Below are 19,043 nucleotides of genomic sequence, written 5' to 3' on the forward strand. Positions count from 1 at the left end.
CCTGTACAAGAAGGCAGTGATCCCATAAGAGGGTAGTAAGGAAATTTACAAAGATGTCACCAAGACTGGAAAATTGTGGCAAGATTGAACAAGCTAGATTTTTGTTTGGAACAGAGAAGAGACTTAATTGGGTATAAAATTATGAGGGGCCCCAGACAGAATAAATAGGAAGGACCTATTTCAGAGTAGCGGTCAAAACCAGTAAAGGATTATCTGGCATCTTTCCCAATTTGGCCTATATGCGACTCCAAACTCACCAACGTTGTTAATTCTTAAATGGCTTTCAGTTCATGCGCAATTATGATGGGTTATAAATGCCAGAGACAGGAACAAAAAAATGCAGAGAAATTCTGGTATACAGCACTATTCTTCTGAAATCCAGTCCTGTCAAGGCTGTTCATTGAAAAAGTTACTTACCTCTTCTACGGTAAAGTTTGAAAGTAAATTACTCAAACCTAGCATACAGTTCTTCAGCTTTATCAGTTTATTCAATAATCCTTGCTGACAGAATAACTCCAGGTTCGAATTGAACCAAGTAAAAAGGACTAGAGAACAAATTCAATTCAACAAAAAAATTTTTTTTAGTTAATGTAATATGTTTGCAATGACCTATCAAGTAGGCAGTTTAAGGCAAAAGTAAATCAAGTTCAGAATTGTTAATTGGTTTATTACTGCCACATTCACCGAGATACAGTGAAAAGCTTTGTTTTGCATGCTATCCAGACAGATCATTCTAAACATAAGCACATTGAGGTAGTAACAAAAGGAAACGCAATAACAGAATGCAGAATATAGTTTTGCAGTTACAGGGAAAGTGCAGTGCAGGTAGACAAACAAGGTGCAAGGGCCATGATGAAGTAGACAAAGATCAAGAGGTCATCTTTATCAGATGAAAGGTCCGTTCAAGAGTATTAGAACAGTGGAATAGAAACTGTCTTTGTGCCTGGAGGTACGTATTTTCAAACTTCTTTTTAATCTCCCCCTTTCCAGCGGGCAGAAGGGAGAATGACTGGGATGGGAGGGGTCTTTGATTATGTTGGCTGCTTTCCTGAGGTGGCAGGAAGTGAAGGCAGAGTCAATGGAGGAGAGGCTGGTTTTCGTGATAGACCCTAATCACTATAGTTTACCAACACTATGACCACTCTGATCACTTTGCACTAAAATGGACTTTGTTTTTTATTGTTCTAATTGTATTTTTTTCTTATAAAAACCGTTTGTTTTTTTTGTGAATGCTGCTTATATGATGCTATATGCCTGTGATGCTGCTGCAAGTTTTTCATTGCACCTGTGCATATATGTACTTGTGCCTATGACAATAAACTCGACTTTGACTGGGCTGTGTTCACAACTGCCTGCAATTTCTTATGATCTTGGGCAGAGCAGTTGCCGTACTAAGATGTGATGCATCTAGATAGGGGTATGGTGGTTAGGTTATAGTGGTTAAGATCTAGGGGCATGGATTATTGATTCAAACACATACACAATTTCCACCTTGGCAGGTGGGGAAACTAAATTCAGTTAATTGAATAAATTCTTAATGATGACTGTGAAACTTCCAAACAAGTCGTAAAATCCTTTATGGTTCAATAATGACCTTTACAGCCATCCTTATCTGGTCAGGCCCAAACAATTCCAAACCCACAGCAATGTGGTTGCCTTTTAATTACCTTCATAAATGGCCAGCAAGTAACTCAGTTCAAGGGAAATTAGATGTAGACAAAAATGCTGGTCTTACCAACAAAGTTTATGACTCATGATCCAATGGCCATTTAACACATCCCAATTCAACCACAGATCCTGGTGGCTCCATATCTGATCCTCACCAGAAAACATTGTTGCCAGTCCAGGGAGTGCAGGAGTTTTTAAAAAAATCTGCTACTATCTGATAAAGGCAGACAGAAGCAAGCTTTGCTGCATTCACCTGCACTGACAGAGCCTTTAGACATCACTGCCTCTGTTCTTGAATGAAGAATGATCACTAAGTACAGTAAATGGCATACTTTCCAATAACTACTGGCTCAAGATTGGCTACTATTAAAGCCATGATTGTCACTGTAACAAACAGATTCACTACAACATATGTAGTTCATGTGAAATGAATGTCTGCTGCACCCCGAGGGCAAACACGTGCTAAGGTGCAAGGTATAACTATTTTCAGAAAAGTTATAGCATTTTTAAATCAAAAGGGGAGATAGGGAGGGATAATTTGAATAAAAATTAGTTTGTGTAACTTAATCCAATAAATTTTTATTCCATCCTCATCTCCAATTTTAAGGTAAAAATTTGTTATAATTCCTACACTGGCTTATTAGAAAACTGTCAACATTGTTATTTTCCATAATGTGAAGCCACATCTTCTGCACTTGTGAAGAAACACGTTGAAGATAATATTTTGTTTATTTACTCTCCCTCCCACATAATTCCCACCCCCAAAATAAATTCTTTGACAGCATTATTTTGTATCTTAAATTTTCAGGTCGTGATTCGTGAATTCCCATCACCCAAACAGCCACAGAACAGGGGTCACCCGTACAGAGAGAGAATTAACATTCTACAGTCTTTTCCTTAGAGGCTGTATACAGATTAAAATCACTGGTGTTTTCAAGTTTTTTTTTGTTGCCTAGTTAACATAAAGTGTTCACGTTTTTACTTTAAAGCAAACTGTAGCATTAAAAGTCCTCTTTAGACTGCGTTGTGTGCCTATTCCTTTTTAATACTGACTGCAAATAGATCAACGTTTTGAAACTTGCTGTGAATCCTAAGTGCTAATAAAGTGAAAACTTACCCAGTAGCAGACAGTGTTAGCCCCATGTATCCAGGAAACCAAGCTGCATGGCAAGATTATCAGGTCATTGATGTAAAAACCCAACAAGAAACAAAGTAGTCTTACCTTTGCTTTTTTGTTCAATTGCCTGAAACAAAAAAAAACCACCCAGTTTAAGAAAGCTTACACTTAAAATTAGTAAAGCAGCTTAATAATAGTTTATATTATATTTTGGAAAATGTTATATTATTTTTTCATATAAAAAAGGGCATAACAATACAAACACGTGCAGCACAACCAGCTGATACATGAGAAAATATATAGAAATGGGGTTTAACAAACACCTGCATTCCCACTACTCAGCCCCTAAATGCACCCAATACTAATTAGGATCTTGATGGAACTACACAGATAGGGGACTGTGAATTAATGAATAAAGGGTGTAATGGTAAAAGGTGTAGTTAGTCCCTGACGTTACCATTAATACAAAAACTAGGTCTCCTCGTTCCACCATTAATGGGGTTTCAAGTAATAGATAAAATGATGATGTGAAAAAAAATCATCCCATTGCAAACTTTACTCCTCCTAAAAGACATTGAATATATCAAGTGTCCTACAGAGAAATGGATCTTTACATAGAGGAGTGGTTATTATGCAGTAGGGCAAGCTTCTTTTCTGTCAATGGGCAAGTATAATATAACCCTACAAGGCAGTGTTTGTGCTTTCTATTTTATCATTATCACTATCTGAGAAAGCACTGGAAATAATCTACAACTCAAAAATCTCTTGAATGTACTGAATACTTCACGTGCAAACTTAAGTTTTCAAATAATGAAAGTATTCCAATTCAGGAAACTACGCACTTCACTTCCTTCTCTACATTTCAATATTTGCATTTTGTAAAGTCTTGAACATGTTCCAGATAATCTGATTTTATTATGTAGCTCTTCCAAAAGTGGCACACAGTAAATACCTTCTTCAGAGCGGCTTCCTTTTTCTTCTTGTCGTCTTTTCTCTTTTTCCTTTCTTCCATCAACTGTTCTTCCTTTTCTTGCACTCTATCCCTTCAAAACAGAAAAGGCAATTTTGAACACTGTCTTGACCATGATACATTTTCCATTTATTACTGGGAACGCCAGACAAGGTTTGACATAACTGGAAAATAGGAAAAGCTCTGTGTAATCTACTTACAGGATTACCCTTACTTTAACCTTTCAATTACTAGCTCATAAAAAGCTGTTCACATATGCAATGGGGCAAGAGGCTCCCTACCACTTTCAAAAACAAGCTTTTTGAAGAAGCTTTTTACGAAGTCCTTCTAACTCTCCCAAGTCATTAGAATATTAATATTTGAAGTCTGCACTTATATGGGCATATGCTTTATCAAACGTCTCTTACCTAACCTGTCTATACAGATGTGTAAAATTGGTTTCAGGTTGGTGGTGATTTTAGGGTCACAAAAACAAAATATCTTGGGCTGTTGCATTCTAGCAGCAAGTACATTTACAATTAATAACCAAAGGAGTATTGGTAAATAAAATAACATGCCATGGGAACATCTACATGATGTACCTACATCATGACATTGGAGAAATACTTTTGCAATTTTGTCCATCATTCTAAAACATATCTTATTCAAACTAATGTTTACTAAGCTTTTGGGATACAGCAGTCTTGTTACTGGCTGCAACTAATGCAAGAAGCCTGTACCTCTTGTTCCAGCTGTATTGGAAACCATTTTAATAGATTGTCAGAACCTCGCTTCCACTTTTCTATGGTGCCTGCAGAATAGGACCAGGCAGCTAGTGCACAAAGGAAAGGAGCACCATGAATCCCATTTATTTTCCAAAGCCAGAATCAGGTTTATTATCACTGACATACATCCTGAAATTTGTTGTTTTGTAGCAGCAGTACAATGCAAGAAATAAAGACATAAAAAATTACTACGTTACAAAAATAAATAGTGCAAAAGAGGAATAACGAGGTAGTGTTCATGGACCGTTCAGAAATATGATGATGAAGAAGCTGTTCCTGAAATGTTGAGTGTGGGTCTTCATGCTCCTGTACCTTCTCCCCGATGGCAATAACGTCCCGGGTGGTGAGGGTACTTAATGATGGATACTGCCTTCTTGAGGTGGGGAGGGTTGCGCCCGTGATGGAGCTGGCTGAGTCTACAATCCTCTGCAGTCTCTTTTGAACCTGCACATGGGAGCCACCATACCAGCCAGTGATACAACCAGTCAGAATGCTCTCCACCATACATCTACAGAAATTTGCAAGAGTCTTTGGTGACATACTAAATCTCCTCAAACTCCCAATGAAGTGGAGCTGCTGGCATGCCTTCTTCACAATTGCATCAATGTGTTGGGCCCAAGATAGATCCTCTGGGGTGTTGACGCCCAGGAACTTGAAGCTGCTCACCTTTTCCACTGCTGACTCCTCAATGAAGACTGGTGTGTGTTCTCATTGGGACACCACTCAACCAACCGATCTCATTTCTATACACTTCCTCATCGTCATCTGATATTCTACCAACAACAGTGGTGTCATTGGCGAATTTGTAGATGGTGTTTGAGCTGTGCCTAGCCACACAGTCATGCGTGTAGAGAGAGTAGTGGGCTAAGCACGCATCCTTGAGGTGCGCCTGTCAGCGAAGAGATGTTACTACCGTTACACACTGACTATGGTCTCCCAATAAGGAAGTAGAGGATCCAGTTGCAGAGAGTGGTACAGAGGCCCATGTTTTGAAGCTTGTTGATTAGTACTGAGGGGATGATGGTGTTGAATGCTGAGCTGTAATCAATAAACAGCAGCCTGACATACGTTTTGCTGTTGTCTAGGTGCTCCAAAGCCAAGTGGAGAGCCAGTGAGACTGCGTCCACCGTAGACCTGTTGTGGCAATAGGCAAATAGCAGCAGGTCCAGGTCCTTGCTCAGACAGGAGTTAACTCTAGCCATGGCCAACCTCTCAAAGCACTTCATCACAGTAGATGTGAGTGCTACAGTAGGTGATAGTCGTTGAGGCAGCTCACTCTGCTCTTCTTGGGCACTGGTATGATTGATACCCTTTTGAAGCAAGTAGGAACCTCCAACTGCAGCAGAGAGTTTGAATAGGTCCTTGAACACTCCAGCCAGTTGGTCAGGACAGATTTTCAGTACCCTACTAGGTACACCGTCAGAGCCTGACGCCTTGTGAGGGTTCATCCTCTTGAAGGATATTCTGACATCAGCCTGAGACGGAGATCACAGGGTCACCAGATGCTGTGGGGATTTGCACAGGTGTAGAGTTTTTCCCCCTTTCAAAGCATGCATAGAAGGTGGTGAGCTCAACAGGGAGTGAAGCATCTCTACCATCTATGCTGTTAGGTTTCGCCTTATAGGAAGTAATGGCATACAAACCCTGCCACAGCTGTCGTGCATCTGACTGGGTTTCTAACTTCACACAGAATTAGCTTTTTGCTCTCACAATGGCCTTCCATAGGTCGTACCTGGACTTCTTGTAGGGTTCTGGATCGGTCCTGGATCGGTCCTGAACACCACAGACCTAGCCCTTAGCAGACTGCAAATCTCCTAGTTCATCCAGGACTTCTGGTTTGGGAAAACTCGGTATGTTCCTGATGGCACACATTCATCCATGCAGGTCTTGATGAAGTCAGTGACAAGCATGGCGTATTCATTCAGATCCAAAGATGAATCTCTGAATATGGTCCAGTCCACCGATTCAAAGCAGTCCTGTAAACGCTCCTCCGCTTCCCCTGACCATACCTTTGCAGTCCTCACCACTGGTGCTGCAGTCTTCAGTCTCTGCCCACATGTCGGGAGTAGAAGTACAGCCAGGTGATTGGACTTGCCAAAGTGCGAGTGCAGGATGGCACAGTAAGCATTCTTGATAGTGGTGTAACAGTGATTGAGTGTGTTGGCTCCTCTGGTTCCACAAGTGACAAGTTGGTGGTAGTTTGTCAGAGACTTCAAGCTGGCCTGTCTCGTGACTATTAATCATGGTGCTCAGCTCCACCAGTGCCAGCTTGATGTTTGCCAGGGGTGGAATGTACATCACTACCATGGTGATGGTTGAGAACTCCTTTGGCAGATAAAATGGACAACACTTGACAGCCAGATGTTCCAGGTTGGGGGAGCAGGACTGAGACAGAACCCAAACATCTGTGCACCATGAAGAGTTAATCTTGAAGCAAACACCGCTGCCCCTGCATTTACCTGATGCCACAGTCTGGTCCATGTGGTGGATGGTGAAGCCCTCGGACTGAAGTACTGTGTCCGGAGTGCTGGGAGTGAGCCATGTCTCTGTGAAGCAGAGTCCATAACAGTCCTTGATGACCCTCTTGCTCTGAGGTCTTCAATTTTATTTTCCAAAGACTGAAAATCACTGAAACACGTAGCCTTGTAAACTAGAATGTCAAAATTATACATAGGCAGGAGGTTTCAGGCTATTTTTAAAAAAGACATTAAAACCTCTTGTAAACAAGCAGACATTAATACTTACATTTAGTCCTTGAAGAGGTTCATAAAGTTGTGCCTTAAGGAAATAGAATAAATAGACGTGGATACCTCTACATTTGCTTGCGTACAGTGCTCCAGAATACTGACAGAGTGATTTGGTGACATTTAGGAAAAGACTTTCCATTTTTGCTGATCTATATCAACTTCCAACTTTAACTTCAAGGTCCACTCCAACATGATTATTGGAAATACAGGAATGGGCAATAATGCCCATTCTTATCAGTGAAAAGAGCACAAATATCATCTTGAAATGAATGGGAATAAACAGACATACCAAATGTATAAAAGGTATTCCCTTTTAGTGTCAGCTTGGATCCATTTCACCTGAAATACATTCGATAACTCCTCATTTATTAAATTGAGAACAAGAAGCACTAATGGCCTCAGAAGGTCCAACCCAGCACTCCAGATAATTAAAGAATGCAATTCATTCTTTCAATTGATCAGAAGGTTTTTATTTTCATTATTCTGTCCCTTTCTGATGACTCAGACAGAATTGATGTAAAGATGATTAACCTGAAGCATTAGCCCTGTTTTTTTTCTCTCACCATAGATACTGCCTGAGCTGCTGAGTATTTCCAGCATTTTTTATTTTAATTTCAGATTTACAGCATCTGTGGTTTTTCACCTTTTTGTTTTAAAATGATCTTTGTGGTTATTCTCTGTACCACTATGCCTTGGAGACCAGAACTGGCTATAATTAATCAACATACAGTCTGACTATAGCACAAAGTAGTTTGATCACAGCTTGTTTACAAGTATTTTGACTGTGGTTCAACCAGCTAACCCAAGTCTAACCAAGACTTAAGTCCCTGCCGAGTACATGCTTAACAGTTTCAAAACAAATTTGACTGTTGCATTGTACATCTCTTCCCTATATGCAGCATTTTATACTTGCCACTTGCATTATTTGCTCTAATTCTGGAACTGAGAAATAGTCAGAGTAATACAGTGCAGAAACAGGCACTTCAGCTCAACTCATCCATGCCAACCAAGGTGCCCATCTAAGTTAGCTCCATTGGCCCATATCCCTCAAAACCTTCCCTATCCATGTACCTGTTCAAATGTCTTTTAAATGTTCCTCTGCATGAGGTCCTTAAGTCTTTTCCCTCTCACCTTAAACCTATTTCCTAGTTTTTGATTCCCTTCCTCTGCGGGAAAAAGACCATATGAATTCACCTCATGATTTCATACACCTCTGTAAGGTCACCCATGCTCCAAGGAATAAAGTCCCAGCCTGCCCAACCTCTCCCCATAACTCAGGCTCTTGAGTCCTGGCAACATTCTTGTAATTTTCTTTGCACTCTTTCCAATTTAATGACTGCAAAATAGCAGCCAAGGGGTCTTCTACATCCAAAGGTAGACAGAGCCTCACAGTTAAGCATTCCGGCTGATAACAGAATATGGGGGGTGTTACTGATACTTGAGGAAATTTTAAAAAAGGACATTCAGTTCTTTGAGCCTTAACGCAACACAATCATGGCTGATCTCTATTACAAACACCATATTTCTGCTCTCTCCCCACATCCTTTCATGCATTTTGTGCCCAGAAATCTCTCTTCCTTAAATATATTCAGCAACTTGGCCTCCAGACTAGAGATGGGGAACTTCACCAGTTCATCAACCTGAGTGAGGAGATTTCACAGCTCAATTCTAAGTGACTATTCTAATATCCCAAGACTGAGTTCTGGTTCTAGACACCCTGCTAAGGGAAACATCCTCTCTGCATCCAGCCTGTTGAACCCTGTACTGAAAGGCCTGGAGCAGAAGATTGTGAACTTTTACTCAGAGCCAAAGAGCACTGTCCAATAAGTCTTAAACAGACTACCAAACAAAAATAGAAGAGCAGTTTGCTCTGCGGCTGATAGTCTTAAGATTCAGCAGTTGGGAGGCAGTGCACTACACAGTACTGAGCAGACCGCACGTGAATAAGTAGCAAGGAGTTTGCCAAATTCTGACCAGCATTCCTCACTCAACATTACTTCTCTCTCATCCAGGTAGGTAGAATAGTGATTTATAAAGTAATTTCTACAATTTAGAACAGTTCACCAGCGATCAGATGACCTTAGTCCCATTTTTTCAGTTGGCAGTTAATCAAAACATTATCTTAACTCGTCCCACTGTAATGGAGACCCAACTAGGATAACCACCAAGAATCAGTTATGAGTGAACCTTTATAAAAAGCTCACAACCGCAGGTGTCAACTATTCACCATAAGTCTCCATGTTATGCTCTACAGAAGAACCTGTGGATACTTGCCAAGGACAAGATTGAGACCCATTTTGCTAACCCATAACAAAATGAACAACCAAGTATCCATTGTCTAGACCAGTGGTTTTCAACCTTTTCCATGCTGCGGACCCCCAGAACAGGTCCTTGTTAGATGGCGGACCCCCAAAGCCCACAAGATCAAACAATCGATAATTCATGCGTACAACACTTATATCACTGCACATAGGCCCTATTGAAATAGTGACTATTTCAATCACTGATAATTACCAGCGGTGTCTTTCAGTGTTGAATTCAATGTGAAGGTTGTGCCTGTTTTGCACTGCAGAGTTTGTCCAAATGTGGTGGTATGTGCGACAAAAATACGCGTACGTCATCCTCAATATTCAGTCTTGACCCGTATTTGGTTTTCATGGCACTGACTGCAGAAAATGCTATTTCGTACAAGTGGTTGCAAATGGTAACAGAACATCGACGACTTTGCCAGACAGCAGTGGATACTCCTGGGAACATGCTATCCAGAACGACAACAGTGACATTCGGTTGAACTGCAAGCGCAAAGTCCTGTCAGATGACAGTTCAGCCAATTCTTCTTGTTCACGTCCAGTTAAATCAGTAAGCATGCATTCAAACGGATTTTGAATCCAATCAAACATGCTCGTGTCATCGTCGCCGAAATACTCATGGAAATAATGTGACAGCTGTTGAATATGGTTCAAAACAGTGCTCGCAATGGCCTCTGTCTTAGTCTCGTTCACTGTCAGAAAGTCAGCCAGTAACGGAAACATATCATAGATGCCTTGCTTGCATCTTCCCTTCCAGATACGGAGTTTTTTCTGGAAGGCATTGATTTTGTCATGCGTTTTCAGAATATTTGAGCCAGGTTCTTGCAATGATAGATTCAAGCTGTTCAAAATGTTGAAAATATCTGCAAGATAAGCTAATCTGGCAACCCATGTCTTATCTATCAAGAACTGTGCCAATGATCCATTATGCTCATTTAGAAAAATGAGCAGTTCATCTCGCAATTCATATACACGCTGCACAATACGGCCTCGTGACAGCCATCTGACTTCTGTATGTTGCAACAAATGCTTATGCTTGGCTTCCATTTCACTGCATATGTTTTCAAACAAACAATGATTGAGAAGCTTTGATAAAGTTAACGATTTTAAATGCACATGGGAAAACACATCCGCAAGATTTTCATCCATATCCTTTGCAGCCAAAGCCTCACGGTGAATCATGCAGTGGGTTGCTGCTACATGCGGAGCTACTTCTTTCACTTGTGCAACTAGACCCGACTTCCGTCCTGTCATTGCGGCAGCACCATCCATGCATACTCCAATACACTGTGTCCATGCCAATGCCGATTGTACAAAAAAAAGTGTCAAGCACATGGAAAAGTTCTTCACCGGCTGTACACCCTGGGAGCCCCTTGTAAAACAAGTAGTCTTCCAAAGCCTCTCCTTCCCAGCAATATCGAACATAAACCAACAACTGCGCAACACTGGCAACATCAGTACTTTCATCGAGCTGAATCACAAATCTGACTTGCTGAAGACGTGCTATCAGCTGGCTCTGTATATCTTCTGCCATATCGCCAATTCTTCTGCTTACTGTGTTATCAGACAGTGGAATAGCTTTCAGTTTTTGACTGGATTCTTTTCCCAGTACAACTTTGCACATATCTACTGCTGCAGGCAGTATAAGCTCTTCTCCAATTGTGAGGGGCCTTCTGGAACGTGCTCTTCGTAATGCTACCAAATATGATGCGTGAAGAGCCTTCTCACTTACAGTGGCTCAGGTTCTCATTTTGTCTTTCTGCTTGAGGTACAGCTCCTTTTGCCGCTCAAAATATTCCTTCGGCTTACTGGCAATATCTGGATGCACTGTTGTTAAATGGCGCTTCAATTTCACTGGTTTCATTGCATCGTTGGACAGTGTTTGCAAACAGACAACACAGAGGTTGGTCCACATTTGGCCCCACTGCGATGAAGCCGTATGAAAATGTATTCTGGATCGTACTTGCGTTGTTTTCTCTTTCAGTCACCCTTATCTCCTTTGTCATCAGAATCTTCTGGTTTCTGATCAGCTTTTGTCGTCAGAAATTTCTCCATACTCAGCAATACACGCTGGACAGTTTAATTACTATTACCAATAAACAAAATTATCCAAACTAATCTAAAATTTACACGCGCACTTTTCGTTTAACAGTGACATCACTGGCGTAAATGCACGGTAAGCAAGCAATATTATTAAGGTACACCAACAATGTCACTCAGTCTCGCTAATACAGTGCACAACAGAATAGTAGTGAGTAGTGAACACTACTGACTACACAAATTGAATATTAAGCAGCAGCTTACCAGAAGGGAACACCATCTAAGTCTCTAAGATTGTCGCCTGTAACAGATAGGATAGATATGGCTGATTTTCTGAATAGTGGAAAACTGGAGCAAGCAAGCTATGTCTTTGTAACAGGTCGCTTTTCCATTTTTTTCTTGGCTTGCTTGTGGACCCCCTGGCAACCCGCCGCGGATCCCCAGGGGTCCGCAGACTACAGGTTGAAAACCTCTGGTCTAGACCATACAGACAGTATAAACATTACCAAAAAAATCCCTCCAATGACATCAAAATAATTTTGGAGAAAGTAGGCATATGAACAAGCAAACATAACAATCACATGTCATGCACAATGCAAACCAAGGATATACTGACTGCACCGAATACTGTGGTTACTTATTTATAGACAATAAAATATAGTGACCCTTAATAGACAGTCACTTGAGAAACAAACAGGAACCCATCAATGCTACACCACCTTTAACAAAAAATATTTATCATCAACACCATTTTCCAGTAAAGAGCACTGTTGAAATGAAGAATTAAACCACAAAGATCCTTACTGAGTTCCAATTATATACAAAAGATATTCAACTGAAATTAATTTGCATTAATGGGTATACATGAAAGTTCAAACAAAAAGCAGTAAGTTTTTGAAAAGGCAGCATAAGCTTTTCATATATTATATGAATATCATTGCCTCATCAGTGAAAGTGAAGGGGAAAGGCCTTCAAGAAAGCACCAACAGTACAAGAAATAAATGGCTAGAAACTGGATCACATGATACAGTGTTTTTACAAAGTACTACATGATCCAAAATCAATCTTTCCAGGTGAAATTGCACCAGTACCAAAACTGGACCAGATACCTGCAGTTGTGATCCACATTAACATGCCTGACATTAATCCTGCACTGGAAGTACACTTAATGACATTAAAGTCAGACAGTAATACAGGATGGAAACAGGCCATTCAGCCCAACTCATCCATGCCAACCAAGATGCTCATCTAACCTAGTCCCATATCTCTCTGAACCTTTCCTATCTGTGTATCGGCCAAGTGTCGTTTAAATGTTGTTAGCGTACCTTCCTTAACTACTTCCCCTGGCAGCTCATTCCACATACAGACCAGCCTCTGGGTGAAAAAGTTGCCCCTCAGGTCCTATTAAATCTCTCCCCTCTCATCTTAAACCTATGTATGCATTCTAGTTCTTGATTCCCCAACCTTGGGGAAAAAGACTACATACATTCACCTTATCTATACCCCTCATGATTTTATACACCTCGATAAGATCACCCTCATTCTCCTATGCTCCAATGAATAAAGTCCTTGCCTGCTCAACCTCTCTAACTCAGCCCCTCTAGTCCCAGCAACAGCTTCAAGTATTTTCTGCACTCGTTCGAGCTTAAGGGTATCTTTCCTAGAGCAGGGTGACCAAAACTGAACACAGTATTCTAAATGCGACCTCAATAACATTTTGTACAACTGCACTTAATATCCCAACTTCTGTACTCAATGCCCTGACTGATGAAGGCCAGCATGCCAAAAGCCTTCTTCAACACCCTGTCTATCTGTGACGCCACTTTCAGGGAACCATGATGGACCAGCATATCACAATGCACCCTCTTCTGCTGTAGTTTAGCTACTGGAAGGTTACACTCATTCCTTAAATCTGTACAGATGTCCTTGATAACCCATGAGGAGCACTTGTCCTAGATAGGCTGGATTCAGCCAACTAAAGTAATCTCAGATGACTAGCTGTAATGCACAGGTGAGGGATTGTTGAAGAGGCCCTAGCAGTGGGCTGGGGAGAGAAAAGAGAAAGCAAAGGAACTGTTGAACACCTTTGGAAGAACAACCATGTCCTGAACCTGAATACGAGGCAACCTCTAAGGGAACAACAGTGCAATGATCTGCTCATACCCAAACTACACTATGATCATTTCAAACTCCAAGCCCAGAACTGAGCCACTGACAGACCTGGAATCAGGAGTCTGGGCCATGGTGTCTCCATCCCTCCCCTCAGAGTCAACTCTGTATGCAATCTGACCAGGACTCTGCCCACAATGAAAAAAATGTGAGAGTGGGGTTGTAACAAAGAAATGGCAGATATATTGAAATAAATTATAGGGGTGGAGTGTCAATTAAGCAGGCTGCTTTTTTCCAGATGTCAAGCTTCTTGAAAGTTGCTGGTGCTGCACTCAGCCAAACAAATAGAAAGTTTTCCACACTGCTCCTGACTTGTGCCATGTAGATGGTGTTGCAGCTTATTGTCGTCAAATTTTACAGCTTTGTTGAGGGACACGACAATGTTTTGGTGTAGTTGAGTTTCCACTCAAAAGAGAAGGAAATTTGAGACTTCATGCCTCATGACTTAGAATAACAACTGCCCCATTAAGAGATCTAAACCCCTTTGACATAATTCATTCAACACTATTAGGGAAAGGTACCTATTTTGGAACATTGAAGGTGAGGAAAATTTTCTCCATGATTACCTTTCACCTATAATCAGTTAGGGCAGGTTTGCCATACGAGAAAAGGTCAAGTAGACTACACCTGTATTCTCTAGAATGTAAGAGAATGAGAGAAAATCTTATACTGGCAGGCTCAAAGTAGGGACGATGTTTTTCCTGGATGAGCTGTTTAGAATTGGGAAACAGTGTCTCAAAATAAGGGGTAAGCCATTTAGGACTGAGAGGAAGAGTAATTGCTTCACTCAAAGGATGGCAAAGCTTTGGAGTTCTCTACCTGTGATATTGGAAAAACTGTTCAGATGCAGTTATTTAAATACTATATTCAAGAATTAGATTTATATAGTTTCTTTATTGAAACTGAGATCAAAAGTCAGGAAGAATAAATGTATGTTGCTAAGGTCAACTAGCCTGCATTGGAAGCTCCAAGGCATTATTCTATGAACTGTCTGATCCTTTGCCTAGACGCTGGATCTTCTGAACTGTGCAGAATATTGCCCATTAGACCCACAGAATTCAATACCTCTTCCCCGATCTTAAATCTTCCAATTTCAAGAAGATAATGAGCACAGTGAACATAAAGAAAAACTTATTCATTAGAGTTACCCCACCAGAGACAGCAGATAAAGCTGGAATGAATGAACTTTGCAAGGCAACTGGCATGGGGAGTTGTTGATTCAGCACACATTGACCTCAATTTCTATCCTCATTCAAAACAAGCCAACTGAACAAAAACAGTCAAAACTTATGAGGAGCATACAAAGAGTTAGTGAGATTGTTTTATCCTAGAGTAATCTTGTTACAATAGTGCACACCAAATAGTTTATATGCCTAGAATTGGTATCTGGGTCATGCACTTTGCACAAGCCTGTTCAATGTGTATTAGACCAGAATTCTCAGCCTTTCCACCTATGTCTATACATTAGAGGGTGGGACAATCACCAAACCTCAAAGAAATAAAAGTGGCTTAAAAAACACATTTACAATAGTTTTTCAGAAAGGTTAATTTGGAACACCCATGTTAGCAGATGGGTAATGGCAGGTGACACCAAATGTCAGCAACAATGCTGAAAGAGGAGTACATAGAAATTTGTAGATAATGTAGCTCAAAAACAGGTCAGTAAACCAAACAGTCCATGCTAGTGCCCATGCTCCATGCAAGCCTTCTCCAACAATCAGTATAATCCATTTAACAATGCACTTTAAATACACCACTCAGTTAGCATACTGGTCATGGCATTTAGGGTGTAACTTTCATCAGCTTTTTCTGACCTCTTATTACCATAGTTCTTTCAATCATTACCTCTTTAAAAAAAACCTGGTCATTGTGACCCTAGGTTTTTGTAGTAAAGGTACAGGCTGCACATAATTTTATGAGCTTTAAATGTGAACATGTTTTGACCAATGTTTTTATAGATTTTTGTTTCGAATGGTCTAGCTTTAGATGGCAGTTTAAAAAAAATAGTTTGGTTTATAAAATGTCAGCAAAGGATCACAAAAGCTACAGGATTTCCAGCTTAAAGCCTTTCAAATGAATTAAGGGAAACTGTTTATGAATGAATCATTGGGAACTGATCTTAAGTGTGGAGAAATTTGATCAAGAGTTTAATTACTGATATCAATGCTTATGCAAACAGGATTGACAAACTTCTGGAGTGTCCACCTATGTAACTACTGACTGATAAAGTAAACTTTCTTCCACAACTTTCTAGAAGAAAAAAAAGTCAAATTGAGTGGTGGTTGTGATTCTCATTTTTTTCTAACATACCCCTATTCAGAGCATAAAAAAAGCATTAACTGCATTCATCATTTCTTCAAAAGTTTAAATGAACAATCTGTGTGAACTGGAAAATTTCATTAAAAACTCACATGAAAGAATTTCATTTCTCAACTCTTATTAGACATACTGGTTGAAGATAAACAGGAGAACAACCCATGCATTGAACAGTTTCATGGGGTCTTTTAACATCTAGCTGAATCTGAAGAACAGGGAGATAGAAGCTTGGTTGAGCCGCAATGATAATATTGCACTTCATCTATACTGTAGCACTATTAACTGGCGCATTGGTAAACTGATATCAATTCATCAGCCAACTATACTTGCCTGAAATGGATTAGAATCTTCATCATCAATTATACCAGCTATACTAAACCACACTGGTAATGCACCATACGAACAAGAAAGTGCAGAACCTCAATACTGGCTAACTTCACTAAGGGGCAGGGGAAGAAAATATTAGATTTAATCAGTTCCCAATGGAAATACCCTAGAGCAAAAGAAAACAGAGTGTGCTAAAATAGTTCCAGGTTGAATTTTAGAAAATGTCAAGCTTTAGTAAATGTATGGAAATAAATCATTCAACTTCAGTTATCCCAAAGCAACTGTCCTGCATTACTGACCTGTAATAAAAATCTGCTGTAAGGCTCATTGCCTCCTATTCTTATATCATGATCAAGACATCAGCCCAGATCATGTTTTCTTCATACAAATACAACATCTTGTAATTATCGTCAGTCAGCACACTATAATTTATGTAATGGCCGTTTTAATGAATTAATGACTGTGTAACCTCTGGAGCAATATAATCTCTAACAAACCACTAGCCTGACAACTAGTTTACCATCAATGGATTGGAATATTTCACCAAGCATCTCATCCCATAATCTTAAGCGGACTGTTTGAGAATTCACACATCTTATCTCCAACCAAAAAAGAGTGAAGAGTAGGAGTAGAAACAGGAGTGTCAAGAATGGTGGGGAAAAGAATGCAGATTGCTTTTACTAGTGGCACAAATGGACCATAAAGCAACATTTACTGAATTTGTTAAAAGGCAGTAAACCTCACTTCCACATGATTGCTGCACCAGAACAGTTTCTCTCTTGATATTTGTAATGTGGCATTAATTGACATTCTAATCTCTGGAAGAAAAAAATCTTAGCAACTCAAGCCAGGAACTGCTAGGAGGAAACATGGGATGCTAGGTTTTAAATCTAGGTTTCTTAGTGTAAGCCATACTTTTCCAAAGATCATGTCCCAAAATGCAATATAGGAGTAGTATACTGTAGTAACAAACATTGGCTGTTCTCATACAATAGGATCCAAGAAGGCTTGTTAGCTTGCCATTGCCCTAGACCTAGACCTCAGTTGAACCTGTCAGGTTTCTGAATTGAAGGTACCCTAAAGTAAACCACAGACAGGACCACTGACCTAAAGTTTTCAGAAAAATAGATGGGAGCCTGAAATGCAGAGCACCAAATAGCAGCAAAAATCCTAGAAAAATACAGAAAACCAAAAAAGCAGTTTGATTTTTTAAGTTGCCATTACCCAGTGGCCCTTGAATACAAACAATTGTAGAACACAGAAAAATCCTGGAAACCGAAGTGATGAAAACAGCACTGAATAATTTTGATCACTGTAAAACCATCAGATCACGGTGAGGATTTCCCATCTCACTAAAACACAAGGTGACAAAAAACCACAGCAACACATCACTTGCTACTTTAACAACTATATAAATCTCTTCTTGCTCTGAGGTAATCCCTCAGGGTCCAGGATAACTTGCTTTCATTCCAGTTCTGTGGGCTCTGAGACTGCTGGAAAGCCGATCTGGACCCACAGGCTCTGACACAGATGCAGTTTGGTGCAACCCTTCAGCCATTTTCATTGGGCTTTTCCATTCTCCCAGAGACTTAAGATTTTGAGTGCCATCCCAGATGCTCCTTCTCCATTTGAAGGTGTCATGGGTAAGGGATTCTCACAAGATGGTGAGGATATTACATTCCACCCCCCAGGAGATTCTGCGAAACCAAAGTGTTTCCTTGTAATCTCTAGCAATGATGGAATTTGTAGGAGAATTCCTATTGATGGATTCGGATACTGGGCATGCAACTAAGGGGGCCTGCCCATTGAAGTTAGCCAAGTGTGATTAGAGTTTCAATGATGGGGGTCTTGTCCTGGGAGAGATACTGACACTGTTTCGCTTACTTTGCCAATGGATTTGGCCCGCAGGATTACAGAAGTCTCACCCACAGCAGCAACAATCTAACAAGTCTCTGTGAAATGCTGTTGCTGTATGCGATGCAAAAAGCACATCAGTAATTTGAGATAAAGAACATTTGGCTAATCTTGTTTTAAACAGCCAATAAAGTCGAAAGATACAGTACAGCTTTTCAATCTAGAATGAACTGCTCATTTCAATGTGCACCATTGAGATCTTACTAATAGGACCTTCTCATGCATCAACCAACCTGGTCTGTTACATTTATTTTCTTGTCAACCAAGACACGGAAGAAGTTGAACGTAAGGCATCCTCTGCTTCAATTTTTCTCCAGCTGTTCACCCATAAGTAATGAGGGAAAATGGTACAATCATAATCTTATCAGTGTAACTCTACACAAATGTCAACCACTGTACAATTTCCCCACAAATGGCACATCACAATTTGGGATTATCACAAATATAAAGGGTATATACCCTGACATCCCACCTCACCATCCTCATGTCGTTTACATCAGATGTAACAAATGTAATTAAGACTAGTGACTTAACATGTTAAACAAAGGGGAAGCTGAAAGAACAGACCAACCCAAAGTTTCATCCAATAGCACTTTTGCCAGCATCTCTCAGGCTATAAAGACAGTCCCTACACTTGGATTCAGCCTCCCTGGAAAAAATGATTGAAAGCAAATACACAAAATTAGGGTCTCGTCAATCTCG

At 40.3% G+C, this 19,043-nt stretch overlaps 1 protein-coding gene across 10 annotated transcripts in view; it reads right to left on the reverse strand.

The window, feature by feature from the left end:
* Positions 1 to 19,043, reverse strand: part of LOC127573350 (trinucleotide repeat-containing gene 6A protein-like) — a 108,466-nt gene that overhangs the window by 70,927 nt on the left and 18,496 nt on the right. For 9 of the 10 annotated variants that reach the window (XM_052021474.1, XM_052021473.1, XM_052021466.1 and 6 more), the window contains exons 3-4: positions 3,738 to 3,828; positions 2,891 to 2,912 (exon numbers count right to left, since the gene is read on the reverse strand). In XM_052021474.1, coding sequence (XP_051877434.1) covers positions 2,891 to 2,912; positions 3,738 to 3,828 — 113 coding nt within the window. The remainder of the gene's footprint in view (positions 1 to 2,890; positions 2,913 to 3,737; positions 3,829 to 19,043) is intronic. The other variant, XM_052021465.1, reaches the window with a different exon arrangement.

The sequence above is a fragment of the Pristis pectinata genome, chromosome 8 (assembly GCF_009764475.1).
Source record: "Pristis pectinata isolate sPriPec2 chromosome 8, sPriPec2.1.pri, whole genome shotgun sequence".
Classification (NCBI taxonomy): Eukaryota; Metazoa; Chordata; class Chondrichthyes; order Rhinopristiformes; family Pristidae; genus Pristis; species Pristis pectinata.